General features: G+C 43.5%; 1 protein-coding gene across 2 annotated transcripts in view; it reads left to right on the top strand.

Annotated features, from left to right (window-relative positions):
- LOC118402492 (semaphorin-6B-like) overlaps positions 1–26,407 on the top strand; it is a 95,568-nt gene extending 69,161 nt beyond the window's left edge. Inside the window, exons 6-17 of one of the 2 annotated variants that reach the window (XM_052476444.1) lie at positions 7,236–7,334; positions 7,421–7,511; positions 8,187–8,306; positions 12,275–12,363; positions 12,667–12,884; positions 14,881–15,012; positions 15,108–15,257; positions 15,396–15,575; positions 16,243–16,383; positions 16,469–16,546; positions 16,637–16,695; positions 23,845–26,407. In XM_052476444.1, the coding sequence (XP_052332404.1) occupies positions 7,236–7,334; positions 7,421–7,511; positions 8,187–8,306; positions 12,275–12,363; positions 12,667–12,884; positions 14,881–15,012; positions 15,108–15,257; positions 15,396–15,575; positions 16,243–16,383; positions 16,469–16,546; positions 16,637–16,695; positions 23,845–24,857 (2,370 nt within the window). In that variant the 3' untranslated portion in view covers positions 24,858–26,407. The remainder of the gene's footprint in view (positions 1–7,235; positions 7,335–7,420; positions 7,512–8,186; positions 8,307–12,274; positions 12,364–12,666; positions 12,885–14,880; positions 15,013–15,107; positions 15,258–15,395; positions 15,576–16,242; positions 16,384–16,468; positions 16,547–16,636; positions 16,696–23,844) is intronic. The other variant, XM_052476445.1, reaches the window with a different exon arrangement.
- The last annotated feature ends 377 nt before the right edge of the window (positions 26,408–26,784 follow it).

Here is a 26,784-nt window from a genome sequence, read left to right as displayed (position 1 = left end):
TGTACATACTACCTCACCTAACCAGTACCCCCTAGAACACTTTAATAACTCTACCTACATGTACATACTACCTCACCTAACCAGTACCCCTTAGAACACTTTAATAACTCTACCTACATGTACATACTACCTCACCTAACCAGTACCCCTTAGAACACTTTAATAACTCTACCTACATGTACATACTACCTCACCTAACCAGTACCCCTTCGAACACTTTAATAACTCTACCTACATGTACATACTACCTCACCTAACCAGTACCCCTTAGAACACTTTAATAACTCTACCTACATGTACATACTACCTCACCTAACCAGTACCCCTTAGAACACTTTAATAACTCTACCTACATGTACATACTACCTCACCTAACCAGTACCCCTTAGAACACTTTAATAACTCTACCTACATGTACATACTACCTCACCTAACCAGTACCCCTTAGAACACTTTAATAACTCTACCTACATGTACATACTACCTCACCTAACTGGTACCCCCTAGAACACTTTAATAACTCTACCTACATGTACATACTACCTCACCTAACCAGTACCCCTTAGAATACTTTAATAACTACCTACATGTACATACTACCTCACCTAACCAGTACGCCTTAGGACACTTTAATAACTCTACCTACATGTATGTACATACTACCTCACCTAACCAGTACCCCTTAGAACACTTTAATAACTCTACCTACATGTACATACTACCTCACCTAACTGGTACCCCCTAGAACACTTTAATAACTCTACCTACATGTACATACTACCTCACCTAACCAGTACCCCTTAGAACACTTTAATAACTCTACCTACATGTACATACTACCTCACCTAACTGGTACCCCTTAGAACACTTTAATAACTCTACCTACATGTACATACTACCTCACCTAACCAGTACCCCTTAGAACACTTTAATAACTCTACCTACATGTACATACTACCTCACCTAACCAGTACCCCTTAGAACACTTTAATAACTCTACCTACATGTACATACTACCTCACCTAACCAGTACCCCTTAGAACACTTTAATAACTCTACCTACATGTACATACTACCTCACCTAACCAGTACCCCCTAGAACACTTTAATAACTCTACCTACATGTACATACTACCTCACCTAACCAGTACCCCTTAGAACACTTTAATAACTCTACCTACATGTACATACTACCTCACCTAACCAGTACCCCTTAGAACACTTTAATAACTCTACCTACATGTACATACTACCTCACCTAACCAGTACCCCTTAGAACACTTTAATAACTCTACCTACATGTACATACTACCTCACCTAACCAGTACCCTTAGAACACTTTAATAACTCTACCTACATGTACATACTACCTCACCTAACCAGTACCCCTTAGAACACTTTAATAACTCTACCTACATGTACATACTACCTCACCTAACCAGTACCCCTTAGAACACTTTAATAACTCTACCTACATGTACATACTACCTCACCTAACCAGTACCCATTAGAACACTTTAATAACTCTACCTACATGTACATACTACCTCACCTAACCAGTACCCCTTAGAACACTTTAATAACTCTACCTACATGTACATACTACCTCACCTAACCAGTACCCCTTAGGACACTTTAATAACTCTACCTACATGTACATACTACCTCACCTAACCAGTACCCCTTAGAACACTTTAATAACTCTACCTACATGTACATACTACCTCACCTAACCAGTACCCCTTAGGACACTTTAATAACTCTACCTACATGTACATACTACCTCACCTAACCAGTACCCCTTAGAACACTTTAATAACTCTACCTACATGTACATACTACCTCACCTAACCAGTACCCCTTAGAACACTTTAATAACTCTACCTACATGTACATACTACCTCACCTAACCAGTACCCCTTAGAACACTTTAATAACTCTACCTACATGTACATACTACCTCACCTAACCGGTACCCCTTAGAACACTTTAATAACTCTACCTACATGTACATACTACCTCACCTAACCGGTACCCCTTAGAACACTTTAATAACTCTACCTACATGTACATACTACCTCACCTAACCAGTACCCCTTAGAACACTTTAATAACTCTACCTACATGTACATACTACCTCACCTAACCAGTACCCCTTAGAACACTTTAATAACTCTACCTACATGTACATACTACCTCACCTAACCAGTACCCCTTAGAACACTTTAATAACTCTACCTACATGTACATACTACCTCACCTAACCAGTACCCATTAGAACACTTTAATAACTCTACCTACATGTACATACTACCTCACCTAACCAGTACCCCTTAGAACACTTTAATAACTCTACCTACATGTACATACTACCTCACCTAACCAGTACCCCTTAGGACACTTTAATAACTCTACCTACATGTACATACTACCTCACCTAACCAGTACCCCTTAGAACACTTTAATAACTCTACCTACATGTACATACTACCTCACCTAACCAGTACCCCTTAGGACACTTTAATAACTCTACCTACATGTACATACTACCTCACCTAACCAGTACCCCTTAGAACACTTTAATAACTCTACCTACATGTACATACTACCTCACCTAACCAGTACCCCTTAGAACACTTTAATAACTCTACCTACATGTACATACTACCTCACCTAACCGGTACCCCTTAGAACACTTTAATAACTCTACCTACATGTACATACTACCTCACCTAACCGGTACCCCTTAGAACACTTTAATAACTCTACCTACATGTACATACTACCTCACCTAACTGGTACCCCTTAGAACACTTTAATAACTCTACCTACATGTACATACTACCTCACCTAACCAGTACCCTTAGAACACTTTAATAACTCTACCTACATGTACATACTACCTCACCTAACCAGTACCCCTTAGAACACTTTAATAACTCTACCTACATGTACATACTACCTCACCTAACCAGTACCCCTTAGAACACTTTAATAACTCTACCTACATGTACATACTACCTCACCTAACCAGTACCCCTTAGAACACTTTAATAACTCTACCTACATGTACATACTACCTCACCTAACCAGTACCCCTTAGAACACTTTAATAACTCTACCTACATGTACATACTACCTCACCTAACCAGTACCCCTTAGAACACTTTAATAACTCTACCTACATGTACATACTACCTCACCTAACCAGTACCCCTTAGAACACTTTAATAACTCTACCTACATGTACATACGCCCTCACCTAACCAGTACCCCTTAGAACACTTTAATAACTCTACCTACATGTACATACTACCTCACCTAACCAGTACCCCTTAGAACACTTTAATAACTCTACCTACATGTACATACTACCTCACCTAACCAGTACCCCTTAGAACACTTTAATAACTCTACCTACATGTACATACTACCTCACCTAACCAGTACCCCTTATAACACTTTAATAACTCTACCTACATGTACATACTACCTCACCTAACCAGTACCCCTTAGAACACTTTAATAACTCTACCTACATGTACATACGCCCTCACCTAACCAGTACCCCTTAGAACACTTTAATAACTCTACCTACATGTACATACTACCTCACCTAACCAGTACCCCTTAGAACACTTTAATAACTCTACCTACATGTACATACTACCTCACCTAACCAGTACCCCTTAGAACACTTTAATAACTCTACCTACATGTACATACTACCTCACCTAACCAGTACCCCTTAGAACACTTTAATAACTCTACCTACATGTACATACTACCTCACCTAACCAGTACCCCTTAGAACACTTTAATAACTCTACCTACATGTACATACTACCTCACCTAACCGGTACCCCTTAGAACACTTTAATAACTCTACCTACATGTACATACTACCTCACCTAACTGGTACCCCTTAGAACACTTTAATAACTCTACCTACATGTACATACTACCTCACCTAACCAGTACCCCTTAGAACACTTTAATAACTCTACCTACATGTACATACGCCCTCACCTAACCAGTACCCCTCTGTATATTGTTATTTTACTGCTGCTCTTTAATTACTTGTTACTTTTATCTCTTATTCTTAGCCCAAAATTTTTTTAACTGCACTGTTGGTTAGGGGCTTGTAAGCATTTCACTGTAAGGTCTTGCTATTTTGTTGTGATGCGTAAAATGACTCACTCTCGCTATCCTGTTGTATTCGGCGCATGTGACTAATACAATTTGATTTGATTTGATAAACAAACATCAGAAAATCCCACTGGGGTTAGTACACTTGATTTACAGACCTGAGATTGATGCTCAAAACAATAAAACCTATCTAACCTGGCCAGAGAGATGGTGTTCTCTCTCTCACATGGGCCCATGTGTACTGTCTCGTGCCTTCGTGTTGGCTCCGCCAAATATCACACAGTTCATGCATTACAATAAGGCATTTTTAAAAAGTCCTTGAGGTTTTGTGGTTTCTATCTTAATCACTGACTGTGCAGTTAAAATCCCCAGCAAGAAGTAAATTATACTCAGTGTTACATTTCTCAATGGTATTTGATAATGTCTCTAAAAAACATACCCTCTCAACTGTCACCACTGGGGCATATACATTTATTTAACACATAGTGATGTTTTCATACCTCACTCAAACTTTTAATAACCTCCCCGCAACTACCTCTTCAACCTCATATGACAAAGGCAAAACCCCTTTTGAGAACAGGATAGCCACACCCCAACATTTTTAGCTTTTATGACTACACACCACCGCTCCCCTCCACACACTCCTTTTGCCACATAACTTCATTTTCAATATTACTATGCGTTTCTTGTAGAAAACTTCCCTTACCCTTCATTAAGTCATACTGTCGCCCCATTTACGTTTAAAGAAGAAATCTTAAAACTGCTCATGGCTGAGAAAAAAAATACATAGGAAGATACAGTAAACATCTCTTTACAGATTTAAGGCTGCGACTGAACTCGTCCATTTCCTTTAGAATTTAAATAACTTTCTTCCCTTTAGTCAATTTCAGAAATTATTTTATCAATCCCATACCTCCCTTCCACCCCATTTATCTCGCTATTTTGTTGTGATGTGTAAAATGACTCACTCTCCCTATCCTCGTCAGAGGAAAACCCACCATCTCTACTATCTGTTTATCCTCAACTGATTTATCAATGTCTACCTTCATCACCCCTTAAATTATTCCTCTTAATCCTGGGTACTTTGAAAACAGCTGCTTCATTTTCCATTGTTTTAAACTCCTCTTGAACTCCACTTTCATTTTCCAGCACCGACTCAGCGACCCCAGTCGCAGTCACACCGGCTTTTCACCCTCTCGCTTTACTCTGCCACCGCTCTCCTTTCCTACATTTCCCATCAAATCTGCCCACCTTCTCCCTTCACGATGGTGCATTAGCTGCACCACCACTAGAGCTGTTTCCGGGCTCTGCGCGATCGTTCTCGGGACAATAACGTTCCAAATGCCCCTCTTCCGCAGCCAAAGTTATTAATTTATTTAGTAGAAGCGTATAACACAATCAAATCTGTGAATATTAAAACTGAAAGCTACATTAAGTTGGTCAGTATCCGTCTGGACAAAGATTGTGCACTTGTCTCCTATGAGACACGACAAGTTTAAGCAAAGGAGATTTGCATCCAAAAATAACTAAAAAAAATGTAGATACAAGTTGACCATGACGAGATAACTCGCTCTAACACTTAACCTCAAATGGCGGCACGTTTCAAGGTATAACTTTCTTCGCCGGATTCATAAAATGAAATACCGACGTATGTGTATTCCGCAATACAACACCACCCTCAACTATCGAATTCACCTTTTCAGTGAAATCTAAGAATATCACTACACTTGAGGCTGATTTTACCCAATGCTAGCGGCAACAGCTGAGCTACGTTCTTCCACCGAACATCCTGCCGTAGCAGGAATCTCTACTCCATGCTGCAGACTAAATTTTTCAAATCCCAACCCTCCACGTGGCCATTGCAACCAGCCCCACACGCTGGTTTTGCCTTCGAGAAAAACAACCTCAAGTATCACACCACCCATATACATGCTTAGTGACTGTGAGACAAAGATAACTTTAAAACAACTAAAATAATCAATATATGTACACACACTGGGAAGGCAGGTAGCCTAGTGTGTTGGACTAGTAACCAAAAGGTTGCTGGTTCGAATCCCCGAGGTGACACGGTCAAAATCTGTCGTTCTGCCCTTGTGCACGGAAGTTAACCCACTGTTCCCTGGGTGCCGTGGATGTCGATTATGGCAGCCCCCTGCACCTCTCTGATTCTGTTGGGTTATATGCGGAAGATGCATTTCAGTTGTACAACTGACTAGGTATCCCCCTTTCCTTTCCCATTAGACAGAGAAAAATTCAGTCGCTCCTGCTTCCTTGACTCATATAGCCATAATATGGCATTTGAAATGTCTATATTCTTTTGGATCTTCTGAGTGTAATGTTTACTGTTATTGTTAATTTCACTCTTGTTTATTATCTACTTCACTTGCTTTGGCAATGTTAACATATGTTTCCCATGCCAATAAAGCCCTTAAATTGAATTGAGGGAGAGATTCTTCTAGCTCCCATGATGAACCCCATGGGAACTCCTAAAGAGGGAATGTTGTGGTTAGTCGTGCTAGAAGATGTGTAGAGTTAAACAGTACCTCCCTTTTAAAACACAGAGATACAGCTGAACAGTGTGTTGTGTGTAATTTCCTTGAGGCTTTCCTGAGTGGTTGTTTTCACCTAAGCCATGGCTCAGTTCAGCCAGCTCAGCATACTGAATTCCAGCCATGAAGTCGCCTATGTACCGGGGGTCAGTGTACTGCTAACAGCTTAGCTACCTCCGCTGTCCGACTGCCACATACTGGGCTCGAACCAGTCATCCTCTGCTTCACAACACACGTGACCACCCTCCTTCACAACATGCAAACCGATTGAGCCATACAAATGGCTCCATCAGCGACATTTCAAGCTAGCTGTGGAGTGAGCATTCAATATATTCTTAACTCTGTTGCATATATGTACACTAAGGAGTATTTATTGATTACTTTTGTCATATGGATATGACAAACTTATTTCTCTGCCTAACCCTTTGAGGAGTGGGTTTGAAAGATAAACACACTTGTATGCGCACACACACACACACTAACAGTACTTCTCTGACTCTCCCATCATTTCTCATCCTTTCTTATCTCTTTCTTCAGGAGGAGTGTCGTAACTTCATCAAGGTGGTGTTGAGTCAACATGAAGGACTGTTTGTGTGTGGAACCAATGCCTTCAACCCTTTGTGTGCCAACTACACTGTGAGTATCTGTCTATTCAATTCAATTCAATTAAGCTTTATTGGCATGTGTGTACGTGTTCATATGGACAATTGTGTGTGTTACAGAGAGACTCTTTGGAGATGGTGGGAGAGACGGTCAGTGGGATGGCTCGTTGTCCATATGACCCCAGACACGCCAACGTGGCTCTGTTCGCAGGTACAGTAGTTTCTCTCTTTCTTTCTTTTTTTTCTTTATTTCTTTATTTCTTTCTTTCTTTCGTTCTTTCTTTCTTTCTAACTTTCATTATTTTTCAATATATCAGGAAGTAATGACATAGGTATTTTTAGGACTGTAATATTCAGGGAAATCATTCAGATGGAAAATCAATCTAGACTGAAGCTGTAGGATGAACTTGACTATGCTTGTTCAGGATAAATACATGTTCTGTGTTCTCTCTTTCTATCTCTGTCTTACTCTCTGTGTGTCTGTATGTCTCTCTCTCTTGCTCGTTGTCTCTCTCTCTCTCTCTCTCTCTCTCTCTCTCTCTCTATCTCTGTCTCACTCTGTGTGTCTGTATCTCTCTCTCTTGCTCTCTCTCTCTCTCTCTCTCTCTCTCTCTCTCTCTCTCTCTCTCTCTCTCTCTCTCTCTCTCTCTCTCTGTGTGTCTGTATGTCTCTCTCTTGCTCGTTGCTCTCTCTCTCTCTTCTCTCTCTCTCTCTTCTTTCTCTCTTGCTCTATCTATCTCTGTCTCTCTGTGTGTCTGTATGTCTCTCTTCTGTCTCTTCTCTCTTCCTTTCTCTCTCTCTTGTTCTCTCTGTCTCTCTCTTTCTCACTTTCTCTCTCTCTCTTTCTTTCTCTCTCTCTCTCCCTCTATCTCTTTCTCTCTATCAGAGGGCAGTCTCTTCACTGGTACTGTAACAGACTTCCTGGCGATTGATGCTGTGATCTATCGTAGCCTAGGCGACAGCCCCGCTCTTCGCACTGTCAAACACGACTCCAAATGGTTCAGAGGTACACTGAGATGACGTGCTTGCATGTGAGTGAATGGGCCGAACACTTCTCCACAGGTGAAGAACTCCCAATGTTTGCTAAGATCACATAAACACTGCGGGCTAAACCCAACCACTCTACCTTTCCTATCTAAATCCTTATATCCTAGGAGTGGACACATTAAAGCTGTATGGACTAGCTATACTTCAGCTGCGGGCCAATTGTTTCTTGAGTGGATGGTTGGGGGGCCGGAACATAACAAAATAAAAAATGTAGATTAATTCACCGCAAGAAGGCCAAACAGATATAATTTCTGACAAAAACATAATAATTTCAAACCTTGCTTACATTTGTATATGATCACATACAGAGCCTTCAGAAAGTATTCATACCTCTTGACTTATTCCACATTTTGTTGTGTTAATTCCACTTTATGTTGTGTTACTGTCTGAATTCAAAAAAATATTCTCTCATCTACACACAATACACAATAAAGTGAAAGCATGTTTTAGAAATGTTAGCAAAATAATAGAACATGAATTACATAAATATCTAATTTACATACAGTTGAATTCGAAAGTTTACATTCACCTTAGCCAAATACATTTAAACTTAGTTTTTTACAATTCCTGACATTTTATCCTGGTAAAAATTCCCTGTCTTAGGTCAGTTAGGATCACCACATTATTTTAAGAATTTGAAATGTCAGAATAATAGCAGAGAGAATGATTTATTTCAGCTTTTATTTCTTTCATCACATTTCCAGTGGGTCAGAAGTGTACATACACTCAATTAGTATTTGGTAGCGTTGCCTTCAAATTGTTTAACTTGGGTCAAACTTTTCGGGTAGCCTTCCACAAGCTTCCCACAATAAGTTGGGTGAATTTTGGCCCATTCCTCCTGACATGACTGTTGTAACTGAGTCAGGTTTGTAGGCCTCCTTGCTCGCACAAGCTTTTTCAGTTCTGCCCACACATTTTCTATAGGATTGAGATCAGGGCTTGGTGATTGCCACTCCAATATCTTGCCTTTGTTGTCCTTAAGCCATTTTGCCACAACTTTGGAAGTATGCTTGGAGTCACTGTCCATTTGGAAGACCCATTTGCGACCAAGCTTTAACTTCCAGACTGATGTCTTGAGATGTTGCTTCAATATATCCACATAATTGTCCTTCCTCATGATGTCATCTATTTTGTGAAGTGCACCAGTCCCTCCTGCAGCAATGCACCCACACAACATGATGCTGCCACAGTGTACTTCACGGTTGGGATGGTGTGTTTTGGCTTGCAAACCTCCCCCTTTTTCCTCCAAACATAGCGATGGTCATTATGGCCAACAGTTCTATTTTTGTTTCATCAAAACAGAGGACATTTATCCAAAAGTACGATATTTGTCCCCATGTGCAGCTGCAAAACCGTAGTCTGGCTTTTTTATGTCGGTTTTGGAGCAGTGGCTTCTTCCTTGCTGAGCGGCCTTTCAGGTTATGTCGATATAGGGACTCGTTTTACTGTGGATATAGATACTTTTGTACTCGTTTCCTCCAGCATCTTCACAAGGTCCTTTGCTGTTGTTCTGGGATTGATTTGCACTTTTTGCACCAAAGTACGTTCATCTCTAGTAGAAAGAACGCATCTCCTTCCTGAGCGGTATGATGGCCGCGTGGTCCCATGGTGTTTATACTTGCGTACTATTGTTTGTACAGATGACCGTGGTACCTTCCGGCGTTTGGAAATTGCTCCCAAGGATGAACTAGACTGGTGGAGGTCTACAAAAAAAAACATCTGAGGTCTTGGCTGATTTCTTTTGATTTTCCCATGATGTCAAGCAAAGAGCCACTGGGTTTGAAGGTTGGCCAATTTACTCAAATTATGTCAATTAACCTATCAGAAGCTCCTAAAGCCATGACCTAATTTTCTGGAATTCCAATTCCAAGCTGTTTAAAGGCACAGTAAACTTCTGACCCACTGGAATTGTGATACAGTGAATTATAAATGAAATAATCTGTCTATAAACAATTGTTGGAAGAATTACTTGTGTCATGCACAAAGTAGATGTCCTAATCGACTTGCCAAAACTATAGTTTGTTAACAAGAAATTTGTGTAGTGGTTGAAAAAGGAGTTTTAATGACTCCAACCTAAGTGTATGTAAACTTCTGACTTCAACTATATGTATTCACATCCCTGAGTCAATATTTTGTAGAAGCACCTTTAGCAGAGATTACAGCTGTATGTTTTTCTGGGTAAATCTCTAAGCGCTTTTTACACCTGGAATGTGCCAAACATTTGCCAATTATTAATTTAAAATTCTGAAAGTTCTTTAAAATTGGTTGTTGATCATTGCTAGACAACCATTTTCAGGTCTTGCCATAGATTTTCAAGCAGATTTAAGTCAAAACTACCACTCAGGAATATTCAGTGTCTTCTTGGTAAGGAACGCCAGGGTATATTTGGCCTTGTGTTTTAGGTTATTGTCCTGCTGAAAGGTGAATTCATCTCCCAGTGTCTGGAGGAAAGCAGAGTGAACCAGGGTTTCTCTCGGATTTCCCCCAAACATAAACCTTTGTATTCAGTAGAAAAAGCTACCTGCTTTGCCACAAGTATTACTTTAGTGCCTTGTTGCTAACAGGATGCATGTTTTTGAATTGTTTTTTTTTCTGCTCAAGCTTCCTTCTTTTCACTCTGTAATTTAGGTTAGCAGTGTGGAGTAACTACAATGTTGTTGATCCATCCTCCTTTTTCTCCTATCACAGCCATTAAACGCTGTAACCGCTTTAAAGTCACCATTGGCCCCTTGCTGAGTTCCCTGAGCGGTTTCCTTCCTCTCCGGCAACTGAGTTAGGAAGGACGCCTGTATCTTTATGTAATTAATAACTTCACCATGCTCAAAGGAATATTCAATGTCTGCTTTATTATTTTGACCCATCTATCAGTAGCTTCTCTTCATTGTGAGGCACTGGAAAACCTCCCTGGTCTTTGCGGTTTTATCTGTGGTTGAAATGCACTGCTCAACGGAGGAGTACAGAGATGAGCCATTCATTAAAAAATCATGTTAAACACTATTATTACACACAGAGTGAGTCCATGCAATTTATTATGTGACTTGTTAAGCACATTTTTATTCCTGAACTTATGTAAGGTTAACATAACAAAGGGGTTCAATACTTATTTACTCAAGACATTTCAGATTTTCATTTAATTTCATAATTAATTTTAGAAAATGTATGAAAATATGATTCCACTTTAACATTGGTAGCATTGCCTTTAAATAGATTAACTTGGGTCAAACGTTTCAGGTAGCCTTCCACAAGCTTCCCACAATAAGTTGGGTGAATTTTGTGTAGGCCAGTGACAAAAATAACTAATCTAAATGTAATCAAGAAAATGTGGAAAAAGTCAAGGTGTATGAATACTTTCTCAAGGCACTGTACTACATGTCTCTGTCTATTATGCGTGGGAATACACGGGAAAAGACTTCCTGGTGTTTATACACTATTTTATGTCCAACAATGTTTATTATTATTTTAATAAAACATGTAAATAAAACCACCCGGGGGCCAAATTCGGCCTGCAGCCTGCCAGTTGGTTAACCTGCTGTAGGTGCTAGGTTAGATGTACTGTTTTCTGTCAAATCAGAGAGGACAAGACCAACGGATCTAGGACATAAAATCTCCTTCAGAGTAAAACATAGTGTGGAACCCTGGAGGTCAGAGACAGAGACAGAGATGAATAAATAACTGCTCTGTCCTTGGCACTGATGATAAATTAAACCGGACATGAAAGCTTAATGGCTGACCCCAGAGAGCGGCGACCATATTGATGTGCTGCTTACTGGTACAGAGGTGTAAATATGGAGCTGTGTTGGTGCGCTCCCTGAGGGATTCATCTGTAATATGTGTGGAAGGGGTGTGTGTGTGTGTGTCTGTGTGTAACGGTTTGTATGTGCGTGCTTGTATGTGTGTGTAACGGCATATCCCTGTTCTGTCTCTCAGAACCCTTCTTTGTGAGTGCAGTTGAGTGGGGGCCTCACGTCTACTTCTTCTTCAGAGAAATGGCCATGGAGTTCCATCACCTAGAGAAGGTACACACACACATGCACGTACGCACACACGCACGCACGCACACACACACACACACACACACACACACACACACACACACACACACACACACACACACACACACACACACACACGCACGCACGCACGCACGCACGCACGCACGCACGCACACACACACACACACACACACACACACACACACACACACACACACACACACAAACCGAATTCCACCTCCTTGAGGGGATAAGGTGGACAGAATCCATGGGTTTGCACATTATACAGTGCATTGCCTCTTATTGTGTGTGTGTGTGTGTGTGCAGGTGATGGTATCTCGTGTGGCGCGGGTGTGTAAGGGGGACATGGGGGGCTCTCAGAGGGTGTTGGAGAAACAGTGGACATCGTTCCTGAAGGCCAGGCTGAACTGTTCTGTCCCAGGAGACTCCCACTTCTATTTCAACCTGCTCCACGCCACCAGCCCCATACTCAACATGAACGGCAGAGACGTCATACTGGGACTGTTCTCGACACCACCCAACAGGTACACACACACGTGTACACACGCACCCAGTCATACATGAATGCACCCCCATTTTCTGATACGTATTTAATCATCTTACCCTCTTTCCCTCCCTACCTCCCTCCCTCCTTCCATCTCTCTCTCTCTCTCTCTCTCTCTCTCTCTCTCTCTCTCTCTCTCTCTCTCAATTCAATTCAATTCAATTCAATTCAAGGGCTTTATTGGCATGGGAAACATGTGTTAACATTGCCAAAGCAAGTGAGGTAGACAACATACAAAGTGAATATATAAAGTGAAAAACAACAAAAATTAACAGTAAACATTACACATACAACAGTTTCAAAACAGTAAAGACATTACAAATGTCATATATATATATATATATATATATATATATATATATATATACACAATGTACAAATAATTAAAGGACACAAGATAAAATAAATAAGCATAAATATGGGTTGTATTTACAATGGTGTTTGTTCTTCACTGGTTGCCCTTTTCTCGTGGCAACAGGTCACAAATCTTGCTGCTGTGATGGCACACTGTGGAATTTCACCCAGTAGGTATGGGAGTTTTTCAAAATTGGATATGTTTTGAATTCTTTGTGGATCTGTGTGATCTGGGGGAAATATGTCTCTCTAATATGGTCATACATTGGGCAGGAGGTTAGGAAGTGCAGCTCAGTTTCCACCTCATTTTGTGGGCAGTGAGCACATAGCCTGTCTTCTCTTGAGAGCCATGTCTGCCTACGGCGGCCTTTCTCAATAGCAAGGCTATGCTCACTGAGTCTGTACATAGTCAAAGCTTTCCTTAATTTTGGGTCAGTCACAGTGGTCAGGTATTCTGCCGCTGTGTACTCTCTGTGTAGGGCCAAATAGCATTCTAGTTTGCTCTGTTTTTTTGTTAATTCTTTCCAATGTGTTAAGTAATTATCTTTTTGTTTTCTCATGATTTGGTTGGGTCTAATTGTGCTGTTGTCCTGGGGCTCTGTAGGGTGTGTTTGTGTTTGTGAACAGAGCCCCAGGACCAGTTTGCTTAGGGGACTCTTCTCCAGGTTCATCTCTGTTTGTGATGGCTTTGTTATGGAAGGTTTGTGAATCGCTTCCTTTTAGGTGGTTGTAGAATTTAATGGCTCTTTTCTGGATTTTGATAATTAGTGGGTATCGGCCTAATTCTGCTCTGCATGCATTATTTGGTGTTTTACGTTGTACACGGAGGATATTTTTGCAGAATTCTGCGTGCAGAGTCTCAATTTGGTGAAGTCTTGGTTGGTGAGCGGACCCCAGACCTCACAACCATAAAGGGCAATGGGCTCTATGACTGATTCAAGTATTTTTAGCCAAATCCTAATTGGTATGTTGAAATGTATGTTTCTTTTGATGGCATAGAATGCCCTTCTTGCCTTGTCTCTCAGATCGTTCACACCTTTGTGGAAGTTACCTGTGGCGCTGATGTTTAGGCCAAGGTATGTATAGTTTTTTGTGTGCTCTAGGGCAACAGTGTCGAGATGGAATTTGTATTTGTGGTCCTGGTGACTCGACCTTTTTGGAACACCATTATTTTGGTCTTACTGAGATTTACTGTCAGGGCCCAGGTCTGACAGAATCTGTGCATAAGATCTAGGTGCTGCTGTAGGCCCTCCTTGGTTGGTGACAGAAGCACCAGATCATCAGCAAACAGCAGACATTTGACTTCGGATTCTAGCAGGGGAGGCCGGGTGCTGCAGACTTTTCTAGTGCCCGCGCCAGTTCGTTGATATATATGTTGAAGAGGGTGGGGCTTAAGCTGCATCCCTGTCTAACCCCACGACCCTCTCACGACCCATCCCTGTCTAACCCCACTCTCCTCTCTCTCTCTCTCTCTCTCTCTGTCTCTCTCCTCTCTCTCTCTCTCTCTCTCTCTCTCTCTCTCTCTCTCTGTCTCTCCCTCTCTCTCTCTCTCTCTCTCTCTCTCTCTCTCTCTCTCTCTCTCTCTCTCTCTCTCTCTCTCTCTCTCTCTCTCTCTCTCTCAGTATCCCGGGGTCTGCAGTGTGTGTGTTTGACATGCAGCAGTTGGCCAGGGTGTTTGAGGGAAGATTCAAGGAGCAGAAATCTCCAGAATCCATCTGGACACCCGTGCCTGATGAGCTTGTGCCCAAACCCAGGTATGCAGTACATTGACTTGTACTGATATTGATTGTGTAACTGACTGGTTCTTCCTAATTCTGATCCTTTTTTGGACCGTCTCCTCTCTCTGTAGGCCGGGTGGCTGTGCGGTGCAGGGGTCTCCGTTCAGCTCATCTAAGTCTCTGCCGGATGAAGTGCTGAACTTTGTAAAGACTCATCCCTTGATGGACGAGACCATACCCTTGGTTGGGCACAGACCTTGGGTTGTCAAGACTATGGGGAGGTATGCCTAAAGGATACCCATGGCTACCACTGATTTTTCACTGTTTGCCCTACGTTCTGAAATTGAGCTCCCCTACCTCCCTCCCTCTCTCTCTCTCTCTCTCTCTATTTCTCTCTCTCCGTCGGTCTCGCTCTCCAGGTACCAGTTGACCGCAATGGTGGTGGACACAGAGGCTGGTCCCCATAGGAACCATACAGTGTTGTTCCTGGGCTCCACACGAGGGACCGTCCTGAAATTCCTCATCCTCCCCAGCGGAGAAAACTCTCCCACACACAGTAGTGTGTTTCTGGAGGAGGTGGAGGGATTTAACCCTGAGAAGTGAGTACAGGAAGGGAGTTTGGCCACGATCCCTTGTGTTCGCTGCAGTCCGGTGTTTTGTCAGGTCATTATTGAGGAGATTAACTGTTCTACTCACAATGCTTGTTGCTGCATTGTTTTCAAAGTCTCTCTGATGTGATCACCCTGATGTGAATCCCTACATTTCTCTATTGTAACAATAGAAATCAATGAAAATACTCTAAGGATCTCTTTTTCTCTGTCTCTATCTCTCCTTCATCCCTCTCACCCTCTCTCCTCCTTTATCTCTCCCCCTCACCCCTCCCTCTATCCCTCCCTCTCTCCCTCTATCTCTCTATCCCTCCCCCCTCTTTCCTCTCTCCTTCTATCCCTCTCCCCCTGTCTCCTTCCATCCCTCCTCCTCCCTCAATCTATCCCACCCCATCCCCCTCTCTCCTTCCCTCTCTCCTTCCCTCCCTCCTGTCCCTCCCTCCCTCTCCTCTCCTCTCTCTCTCTCTCTCTCTCTCTCTCTCTCTCTCTCTCTCTCTCTCTCTCTCCCACTGCCTCTCGCCTGCTCTCTCGCTACCTCTTTCCTCTCTCCTTTCACCCCTCTCTCCTTCCTTGCATTCCTCTCTCCTTTCATCCATCCATCCATCCATCCATCCCTCCATCTATCCCTCCCCATCTCCATCCCTCTCTCTGTCTCTAGATGTGGAGAGGACTCTGTCCAGGCCAGACAGTTGTTGTTTCTGTCTCTGGATCGTCCAAGTCACACTCTGCTGCTGGCCTTCACTTCCTGTCTGGTCAGACTGCCCACAGCACGCTGCCACCTACACTCACGCTGCATGAAGTGAGTAAAACACACACACACACACAGACCATCTCAACCATCTCCATCAGGCTGATCAGATCTCCATGTGTGTGTGTGTGTATAGGAGCTGTCTGACCTCCAGAGATCCCTACTGTGGCTGGACCAGAGGCAGCACCTGCTCCTTCCTCAGACCAGGCACACGGTGAGACAGCTCCCTATAGCTTCATCCAATTGATTGTGTGTTCAACTGTAGATGTCAGTCTGATAATCTGTTATGTTTGTTCTATTACAGGCTTCCTTTTCAACAAGACAGTGAGTACGGCAACTTCTCCCATCTTGGAGACTGTGATGGTAGGTACCTTGCCTTTACCCTGTAGCTCTGTTCTTTCTTTCACTCAACTCCACCTAATAGCATTTATCATGCTCCACCTAGTGGCATTAACATGCTCCACCGAGTGGCATTACCATGCTCCACCTAGTGGCATTACCATGCTCCACCTAATGGCATTATCATACTCCACCTAATAGCATTACCATGCTCCACCGATTGGCAATGTCATGCTCCACCGAGTGGCATTACCATGCTCCACCTAGTGGCATTACCATGCTCCACCTAGTGGCATTACCATGCTCCACCTAATGGCATTATCATGCTCCACCAAATAGCATTACCATGCTCCACCAAATAGCATTATCATGCTCCGCCTAGTGGCATTACCATGCTCCGCCTAGTGGCATTACCATGCTCCACCTAGTGGCATTAACATGATGCACCTAGTGATATTATCATGCTCCACCTAGTGGCATTATCATGCTCCACATAATGGCATTATCATGCTCCGCCTAGTGGCATTATCATGTTCCTCATAATAGCATTACCATGCTCTACCTAGTGGCAATAACATGCTCCACCTAGTGGCATTACCATGCTCTGCCTAATAGCATTACCATGCTCCACCTAATAACATAATAATGCTCCGCCTAGTGGCATTACCATGCTCCACCTAGTGGCATTAACATGATGCACCTAGTGATATTATCATGCTCCACCTAGTGGCATTATCATGCTCCACATAATGGCATTATCATGCTCCGCCTAGTGGCATTATCATGTTCCTCATAATAGCATTACCATGCTCTACCTAGTGGCAATAACATGCTCCACCTAGTGGAATTACCATGCTCTGCCTAATAGCATTACCATGCTCCACCTAATAACATAATAATGCTCCGCCTAGTGGCATTATCATGTTCCACCTAATAGCATAATCATGCTCCGCCTAGTGGCATTATCATGCTCCGCCTAGTGGCATTACCATGCTCCACCTAGTGCATAATCATGCTCCACCTAGTGCATTATCATTCTCCACCTGGTGGCATTACCATGCTCCACCTAGTGCCATTATCATTCTCCGCCTAGTGACATTACCATGCTCCACCTAGTGCATAATCATGCTCCACCTAGTGCATTATCATTCTCCACATAGTGGCATTACTATTCTCCACCTAGTGTCATAATCATGCTCCACCTAGTGGCATTATCATTCTCCACCTAGTGGCATTACCATGCTCCGCCTAGTGGCATAATCATGCTCCACCTGGTGCATTATCATTCTCCACCTAGTGGCATTACCATGCTCCGCCTAGTGGCATAATCATGCTCCACCTAGTGCATTATCATTCTCCACCTAGTGTCATAATCATGCTCCACCTAGTGTATAACCATGCTCCGCCTAGTGGCATAATCATGCTCCACCTAGTGCATTATCATTCTCCACCTAGTGTCATAATCATGCTCCACCTGGTGCATTATCATTCTCCACCTAGTGGCATTACCATGCTCCGCCTAGTGGCATAATCATGCTCCACCTAGTGCATTATCATTCTCCACCTAGTGTCATAATCATGCTCCACCTAGTGCATTATCATTCTCCACCTAGTGGTATTACCATGCTCCACCTAGTGGCATTATCATTCTCCACCTAGTGGCATTATCATTCTCCACCTAGTGCATAATCATGCTCCACCTAGTGCATTATCATTCTCCACCTAGTGTCATAATCATGCTCCACCTAGTGCATTATCATTCTCCACCTAGTGCATTATCATTCTCCACCTAGTGTCATAATCATGCTCCACCTAGTGCATTATCATTCTCCACCTAGTGGTATTACCATGCTCCACCTAGTGGCATTATCATTCTCCACCTAGTGGCATTATCATGCTCCACCTAGTGCATAATCATGCTCCACCTAGTGGCATTATCATTCTCCACCTAGTGGCATTATCATTCTCCACCTAGTGCATAATCATGCTCCACCTAGTGCATTATCATTCTCCACCTAGTGTCATAATCATGCTCCACCTAGTGGTATTATCATTCTCCACCTAGTGTCATAACCATGCTCCGCCTAGTGGCATAATCATGCTCCACCTAGTGCATTATCATTCTCCACCTAGTGGCATTACCATGCTCCACCTAGTGGCATTACCATTCTCCACCTAGTGGCATTACCATGCTCCACCTAGTGCATAATCATGCTCCACCTAGTTTATAACCATGCTCCGCCTAGTGGCATTATCATGCTCCACCTAGTGTATAACCCTGCTCCGCCTAGTGGCATTAACATGCGCCACCTAGTGCATAATCATGCTCCACCTAGTGACATAATCATGCTCCACCTGGTGTATAACCATGCTCCGCCTAGTGGCATAATCATGCTCCACCAGGTGTATAACCATGCTCCGCCTAGTGGCATAATCATGCTCCACCTAGTGCATTATCATTTTCCACCTAGTGCATAATCATGCTCCACCTAGTGACATAATCATGCTCCACCTAGTGTATAACCCTGCTCCGCCTAGTGGCATTAACATGCGCCACCTAGTGCATAATCATGCTCCACCTAGTGACATAATCATGCTCCACCTGGTGTATAACCATGCTCCACCTAATGCCATAATCATGCTCCACCTAGTGACATAAGCATGCTCCACCTAGTGTATAACCATGCTCCGCCTAGTGGCATTAACATGCGCCACCTAGTGCATAATCATGCTCCACCTAGTGACATAATCATGCTCCACCTGGTGTATAACCATGCTCCGCCTAGTGGCATAATCATGCTCCACCAGGTGTATAATCCGCCTAGTGGCATAATCATTCTCCACCTAGTGCATTATCATTCTCCACCTAGTGCATAATCATGCTCCACCTAGTGACATAATCATGCTCCACCTGGTGTATAACCATGCTCCACCTAATGCCATAATCATGCTCCACCTAGTGACATAAGCATGCTCCACCTAGTGTATAACCATGCTCTGCCTAGTGGCATTATCATGCTAAACCTAGTGTATAATCTTGCTCCACCTTGTGACATAAGCATGCTCCACCTAGTGACATAATCATGCTCCACCTTGTGACATAAGCATTCTCCACCTAGTGGCATAATCATGCATTACAAGAGTTTGCGACACAGATGTCAAAGGGTAATTTCAAAACTACACTTTCATCATCTCCAGCACTACCCTAACATCAACATATTTGATAATGGCTGTTTCTTTGTTTTATATTTAAAAGATAGAGGAAGATAAGTGTTTTCAATGACATCATCAACCAATTAGTAGACAACTAGTAGGCAATTCATTATTGTATTTACCTTTATTTAAATAGGCAAGTCAGTTATGAACAAATTCTTATTTCCAATGAAGGCCTAGGAACAGTGGGTTAACTGCCTTGTTCAGGGGCAGAACAACACATTTTTACCTTGTCAGCTCGGGATTTAATCAATCTTGCAACCTTTCGGTTACAAGTCCAACGTTCTAACCACTAGGCTACCTGCAGCCCAAATGCCTCCTCATAATTCATTAAAATCACATGATGCACACCAATGATGTCAATGGAAACACTTATCTTCCTCTATCTGTTTTACTACAAAACCTAAATAATGCACAATTATCACATATGTTAATGTTGGGGTGGTGCTGCAGTTGAAAACATTAGACATTTCCCTTTAATGCACATTTAACAAATTCAAATACTGATGTAAGGGAATGTCTATGGCAACATATTTAATTCAAATGTTTGTTTTTGCAAGGTACCGTTTTCCTTTGTCGTGGCATCAATTAAAAACCCAATCACATCCCCAGTGCACATACATTTGAAGTTGGAAGTTTACATACACTTTAGCCAAATACGTTTAAACTCAGTTTTTCACAATTCCTGACAATTAATGCTGGTAAAAATTGCCTGTCTTAGGTCAGTTAGGATCACCACTTTATTTTAAGAATGTGAAATGTCAGAATAATAGTAGAGAAAATTATTTATTTCAGCTTTTATTTCTTTCATCACATTCCCAGTGGGTCAGAGTTTACATACACTCAATTAGTATTTAGTAGCGTTGCCTTTAAATTATTTAACTTGGGTCAAACATTTCAGGTAGCCTTCCACAAGCTTCCCAAAATAAGTTGGATGCATTTTGGATCATTCCTCCTGACAGAGCTGGTGTAACTGAGTCAGGTTTGTAGGCATCCTTGCTCGCACATGACTTTTCAGTTCTGCCCACATATTTTCTATGGGATTGAGGTCAGGGCTTTGTCATGGTCACTCCAATACCTTGACTTTGATGTCCTTAAGCCATTTTGCCACAACTTTGGAAGTATGCTTGGGGTCATTGTCCATTTGGAAGACCCAATTGCAACCAAGCTTTAACTTCCTGACTGATGTCTTGAGATGTTGCTTCAATATATCCCCATAATTTCCCTTCCTCATGATGCGATCTATTTTGTGATGTGCACCAGTCCCTCCTGCAGCAATGCACCCCCACAACATGATGCTGCCACAGTGTGCTTCACGGTTGGGATGGTGTTCTTCGGCTTGTAAGCCTCCCCCTTTTCCTCCAAACATAACGATGGTCATTATGGCCAACAGTTCTATTTTTGTGTCATCAGACCAGAGGACATTTCTCCAAAAGTACGATCTTTGTCCCCATGTGCAGTTACAAACTGTAGTCTGGCTTTTTTATGGCGGTTTTGGAGCAGTGGCTGAGCGGCCTTTCAGGTTATATCGATATAGGACTTGTTTTACTGTGGATATAGATACTTTTGTACTCGTTTCCTCCAGCATCTTCACAACGTCCTTTGCTGTTGTTCTGGGATTAATTTCCACTTTTCGCACCAAAGTACATTAGTCTCTAGGAGACAGAACGCGTCTCCTTCCTGAGCGGTATGACGGCTGCATGGTCCCATGGTGTTTATACCTGTGTACTATTGTTTGTACAGATGAAAGTGGTACCGTCAGACGTTTGGAAATTGCTCCCAAGGATGAACCAGACTTGTGGTGGTCTATGATTTTTTTCTGAGGTCTTGGCTGATTTCTTTTGATTTTCCCATGATGTCAAGGAAAGAGGCACTGAGTTTGAAAGTTGGCTTTGAAATACATCCACAGGTACACCTCCAATTGACTCAAATTCGGTCAGTTAGCCTATCAGAAGTTTCTAAGCCATGACATAATTTTCTGGAATTTTCCAAGCTGTTTAAAGGCACAGTCAACCCACTGGGATTGTGATACAGTAAATTCTAAGTGAAATAATCTGCCTGTAAACAATTGTTGGAAAAACTGACTTGCCAAAAGCATAGTTTGTTAACAAGACATTTGTGTAGTGATTGAAAAAGAGTTTTAATGACTCCAACCTATCACAATAATTCTACATACCGTTTATTTATATTGGTTGTTTGTGTTTATGTGTGTATTGTATTTGCATTTACAGTGGTGACAGAAAATGGCAATGTTTTTCAGTCCGTCAGTAATGGGATTAGCTAGTGTGAAATGTCAGGGCTTTGAATTCCCTCTCCTAAGATTAGTGTCTGTCAGAAGCCTCCCAGCATGACAATAAATGCATTTTGATTGGTTGACAAAGGAGCGAACGTCTTGATCAGCGAATTAAAGCCCACGGGACTGAGACTTATTCTGAGACAGTGTTCTGCTGTCAAGGACTGTCTGCTACAGTTTGACAAGTACTTGCCAGAAAAATATGTACAAAACAGAAATGAGGACCAAACTCTGTGCACAGTGCTCAAAACTGAGCTTCTGGCGGGGCATAAGAGAACGTCTTTAACTTTGATTCGTTTATGGGCTCCTAACAAACACTCCTCAAATCTGTCTCTGTCTCAATTAGGATGTATCTGCTTTTCATCAGCAGACTGTTCCAGGACCTGCAATCTGTTCCAACTCCAATTATACACTGCAATCTAATCTGTTTTATCACAGATCTATAATCTGGGGGGTGTTCTTATTCCAGAACATTACAACCTCATCTATTTTATAGAACCTGCAATCTGTTCCAAACTCCAAAGTCCATAATATCCCATCTATAATATCTATCATAAATCTATAACCTCTAACCTGCAATTAATACATTCCTTTGCCAGAACATTGCAATCTCATTTGTTATTTATCACTCTTTAGAACCTGATCTGTTCTAGTTGCAGAGCTTTAGCTTTCTAACCCGGATATAGGCCTGTTTACTGCAGAGTCGGGCTGTTTAATGGAGAGTGGTGAAAGCATAGAACCAAAACTAGGTCCAGGACAGACATGTGCTGTGTCTGTGCAGATGGGAGTGATTTGAGTGGTGGAAATCATGAACTGAAATATATGACGTGTTTTAGGGAGAAACTCACTGGCTTGCCCAGAGCCCTCCTTATTACAGAATGGGAACACTGAGAAGAGTTGGTCTGTTTTATTGTCTTCCCCTCTTTACTGATGACTAGTGCAGCTTTCAACCCAGCCAGCAGAACCAAAAGGCTGTGCTGGAGAAAACACTGGTTAAGGACAAAGGAAAGGTGATGCTTATCTGTTGCCGTTATGAAATGTTATGGTAGATTACGGTAATAGAGAATAAGATTAAGCTCTTGGGTAATACAATATAGCAATAATAATAATAATAATCATTGACATCAGGCAAATAATGTTTAGGTTCTGAAGGATAAAACATCTAAAAATGTGACAATAACAAAAGTGGAGAGATTTATAAAGGAGAATGAATACACAGAGGTAGAGGAGAATAAAGGACTGAGATAACTGGTTTAATGTTAAGCGTTTTTATATTCTCTCTTGCCATTAGCCTTATCTCTCGGGGACAGATGCACGGAATGGAAATGGTAGTGTAGCATCTGTCGACTCTGGGATACAACGACTAGCAAGGAACTTTGTTCTGGTACGCTGACTCTTTGTCACTGATCATTTGGACAAATCACAATTTCACAGGTGCTCGCATCGTTTTGAATTTCCAAAGGGGAGGTGACATTTGGCCCATAGCTTGGACAAAACTGTCTGACAGTTTTCATTGAGTGGGGTGGGGACTTATCTAGTCTCGTTAGACTTAACACGTCTCCCCTAAGAACTTAATCGAGCATCTGATGCAGTTACACAAGACTTTAGTTGTAGGTGTCCGAGATTAGCCTTGTGATCCTTTCTCTTGTCTTCTCTCTCCCCTAAAGGTGCCATACAGCAGAGTCTGCTGATCGAGCCGGAGAGCCTGGTCTCCCTCAACCTGCTGGTGGCATCTGCAGTCTCAGCCTTCACCATCGGTGCGGCGCTCTCGGGCCTGGCTGTCTGCTGGATTATGGCCCACAAGCCTGGCAACCGTCGCCACGGCAACAATACCCCCCAGTCCACTATCCAGCGCCAGGAGAGGGGGATGTTGACGTCAGGAGGAGGGATGGGGGGATCGGTCCTCAGTGTGACCCGTCAGGGAGGAGGCGATAGACCCTGCTCTCAGGGCGGGGAGACCCTGTTTGTGATGCCCAACGGCTGGGGGAAGTCAGGGGAGCTGGACCCAGGGTTCCTGCCTACTCCGGAGCACACGCCCCAGCAGAAAAGACGCGGACTCAGGCTGTCTGATTCTGGATCAGGGGGGTGGGATAACAGCCAGACCTACCTGGGAGGGAGTACCATGGGGCTGGCGTCTCCCTGCCCTCTCCCTTGCCCCCCACACCCCTCCACCGCTGTCTACCTGACCACCAGACTATTTCAGGGGGGAGGAGGAGGGAGGCACGGGGGTGAGGAGCGAGGAAGAGTAGGGGAGACTCCTCGCCAGCACTACGTGTGCCTGAGCAAGCCCCGGGGGGAGAAGGGCAGAAGTGGGACACCAAAGTCGGCGCTTCGTAAGTCGGCAGGGGAGTACGTGTACCCCATGACCCCCCAGGATTCTCCGGATAGGAGGAGGGTGGTGTCAGCCCCCAGCGCCCCTATGGAGTTTGGGGAGCCCCTGCCACTCCGCTGGCCTCCCCAGGAAGGCTACATCCTCAGCAGCCAGGGCATGGTCCCTGTACCTCCATCCTCCATGCCCACCATCAAAGGCCAGCAGTACGTGGCCCAGCACCACACACCCGGGCCTGGCAGGTCTCAGCTGAGAGGGGCCTTGGGGAGAGGAGAGCTGGGGGAGCTGGTGGATCTCAGCCAGCTGCTGAGTAAGAAGAGTTCGAATGAGAGGACTCACAACGGGCAGTGATCAAGCAGGGAAACCATGTCTCTTTCTATATCGTTCTCTTTCTGTCTGTTCTACCTTTTCTCTCACTTTCTCTTTCTCTCTGACCTCTTTCTCTGTCATTGTCATTTAGTCCTCCGGATATCTCTGTATCTCGCTGGTGGACTCCTGAGGCTGTTCTCGCTGGCAGACTCCTGAGGCTGTTCTCGCTGGCAGACTCCTGAGGCTGTTCTCACTGGCAGACTCCTGAGGCTGTTCTCGCTGGCAGACTCCTGAGGCTGTTCTCGCTGGCAGACTCCTGAGGCTGTTCTCGCTGGCAGACTCCTGAGGCTGTTCTCGCTGGCAGACTCCTGAGGCTGTTCTCTCTGTGACTGGTTGATGCTGCTATCACTCATACCCTGCTTGGCTGTGATTGGTCAGTGAAAGTGAGGTTGTTGCTGTGTCTGCATTGCAGAGCTGCCTCTCCCCTCAGGCTGCTTAGAGAGGGGTGAGAGGAGGAGAGAGAGAGAGAGGGATTGAAAGAGGTGAGAAAGAGGGATGGAGATGGAAAGAGAAAAGGGAAGGAAGAGTGCTAGATAGCAGAATTCTTCCAAAAGAACACATTAAGAGAGAACCATAAATAGGAAGGAACATGCAAAGAGACCCAGAGACAGACACTTCCCTGTGCAGCAAACAGGGCAACAAGGACTGACCGAACAACATGGCCACAGAGCCCACTGTCAGGTGTCAGAAGACGAGACCCAGTGGACATCACTCCTACACAGTGTACTTTGTCCACCTTCCAGTGCAGACTGATTGGCACTCTCTGACAATAAGACAATGGAGGACACTGAAACATGAATTGTAAACACATTACTTTGAAGCATCTTGCTGCAGGTGAATGAAGCAGACACCCCCTTGGTCTCACACGTCAGTTCAACGTCTACTTTTGATTTACACTTGATTTACAACTCAACCAAAACTGTGATTTGGTTCATAATAACGTGAATTTAATGTGAAATCAACGAGAAAATGTCACCAGGTCATTGGATTTAGGTGAACAGTTGGGTGAAAACAAGACCAAATGCCCCTACGTTGATTCAATGTCATCACATAGATTTCTGGGGTTGAAATGACGTGGAAACAATGTTGATTCAAACAGTTTTTGCAGAGTGGGACTGTTCTCTCTCAGTGACACTGAGGTCATTCTGACTCTGACTCTGAATGTCATGAGAATATCTGATGAAGAGTGTCGAAAGGAAGCGGCAATGAAGATTTAATAGCCTGCCATCCAGCTGCCCCCCACACACACACACACACACACACACACACACACACACACACACACACACACACACACACACACACACACACACACACACACACACACACACACATACACACACACATACATACACACATACACACACACACACACACACACACACACACACACACACACACACACACACACACACACACACACACACACACACACACACACACACACACACACACATACACACACACATACACACACACACACACACACACACACACACACACACACACACACACACACACACACACACACACACACACACACACACACACACACACACACACACACACATTTACAGGTCAGTTTTAATAAACCCACCCTGCAGGGGGACCAGTCCTTGATATCGTGGTCAGGGGGACATTGATTCCCAGTGTATGTGAGTCGAGAGGGGGCGTATAGTACCGCTTCTAACCTGTCTCACTGGGTCATACAGTACCGCTCCTAACCTGTCTCACTGGGTCATACAGTACCGCTCCTAACCTGTCTCACTGGGTCATACAGTACCGCTCCTAACCTGTCTCACTGGGTCATACAGTACCGCTCCTAACCTGTCTCACTGGGTCATACAGTACTGCTCCTAACCTGTCTCACTGGGTCGTACAGTACCGCTCCTAACCTGTCTCATTGGGT

Source organism: Oncorhynchus keta, chromosome 23 (genome assembly GCF_023373465.1).
Source record: "Oncorhynchus keta strain PuntledgeMale-10-30-2019 chromosome 23, Oket_V2, whole genome shotgun sequence".
Lineage (NCBI taxonomy): Eukaryota > Metazoa > Chordata > Actinopteri > Salmoniformes > Salmonidae > Oncorhynchus > Oncorhynchus keta.
Note: the sequence above shows the minus strand (reverse complement) of the source record. Positions and strands in the feature narration are given on the sequence as shown.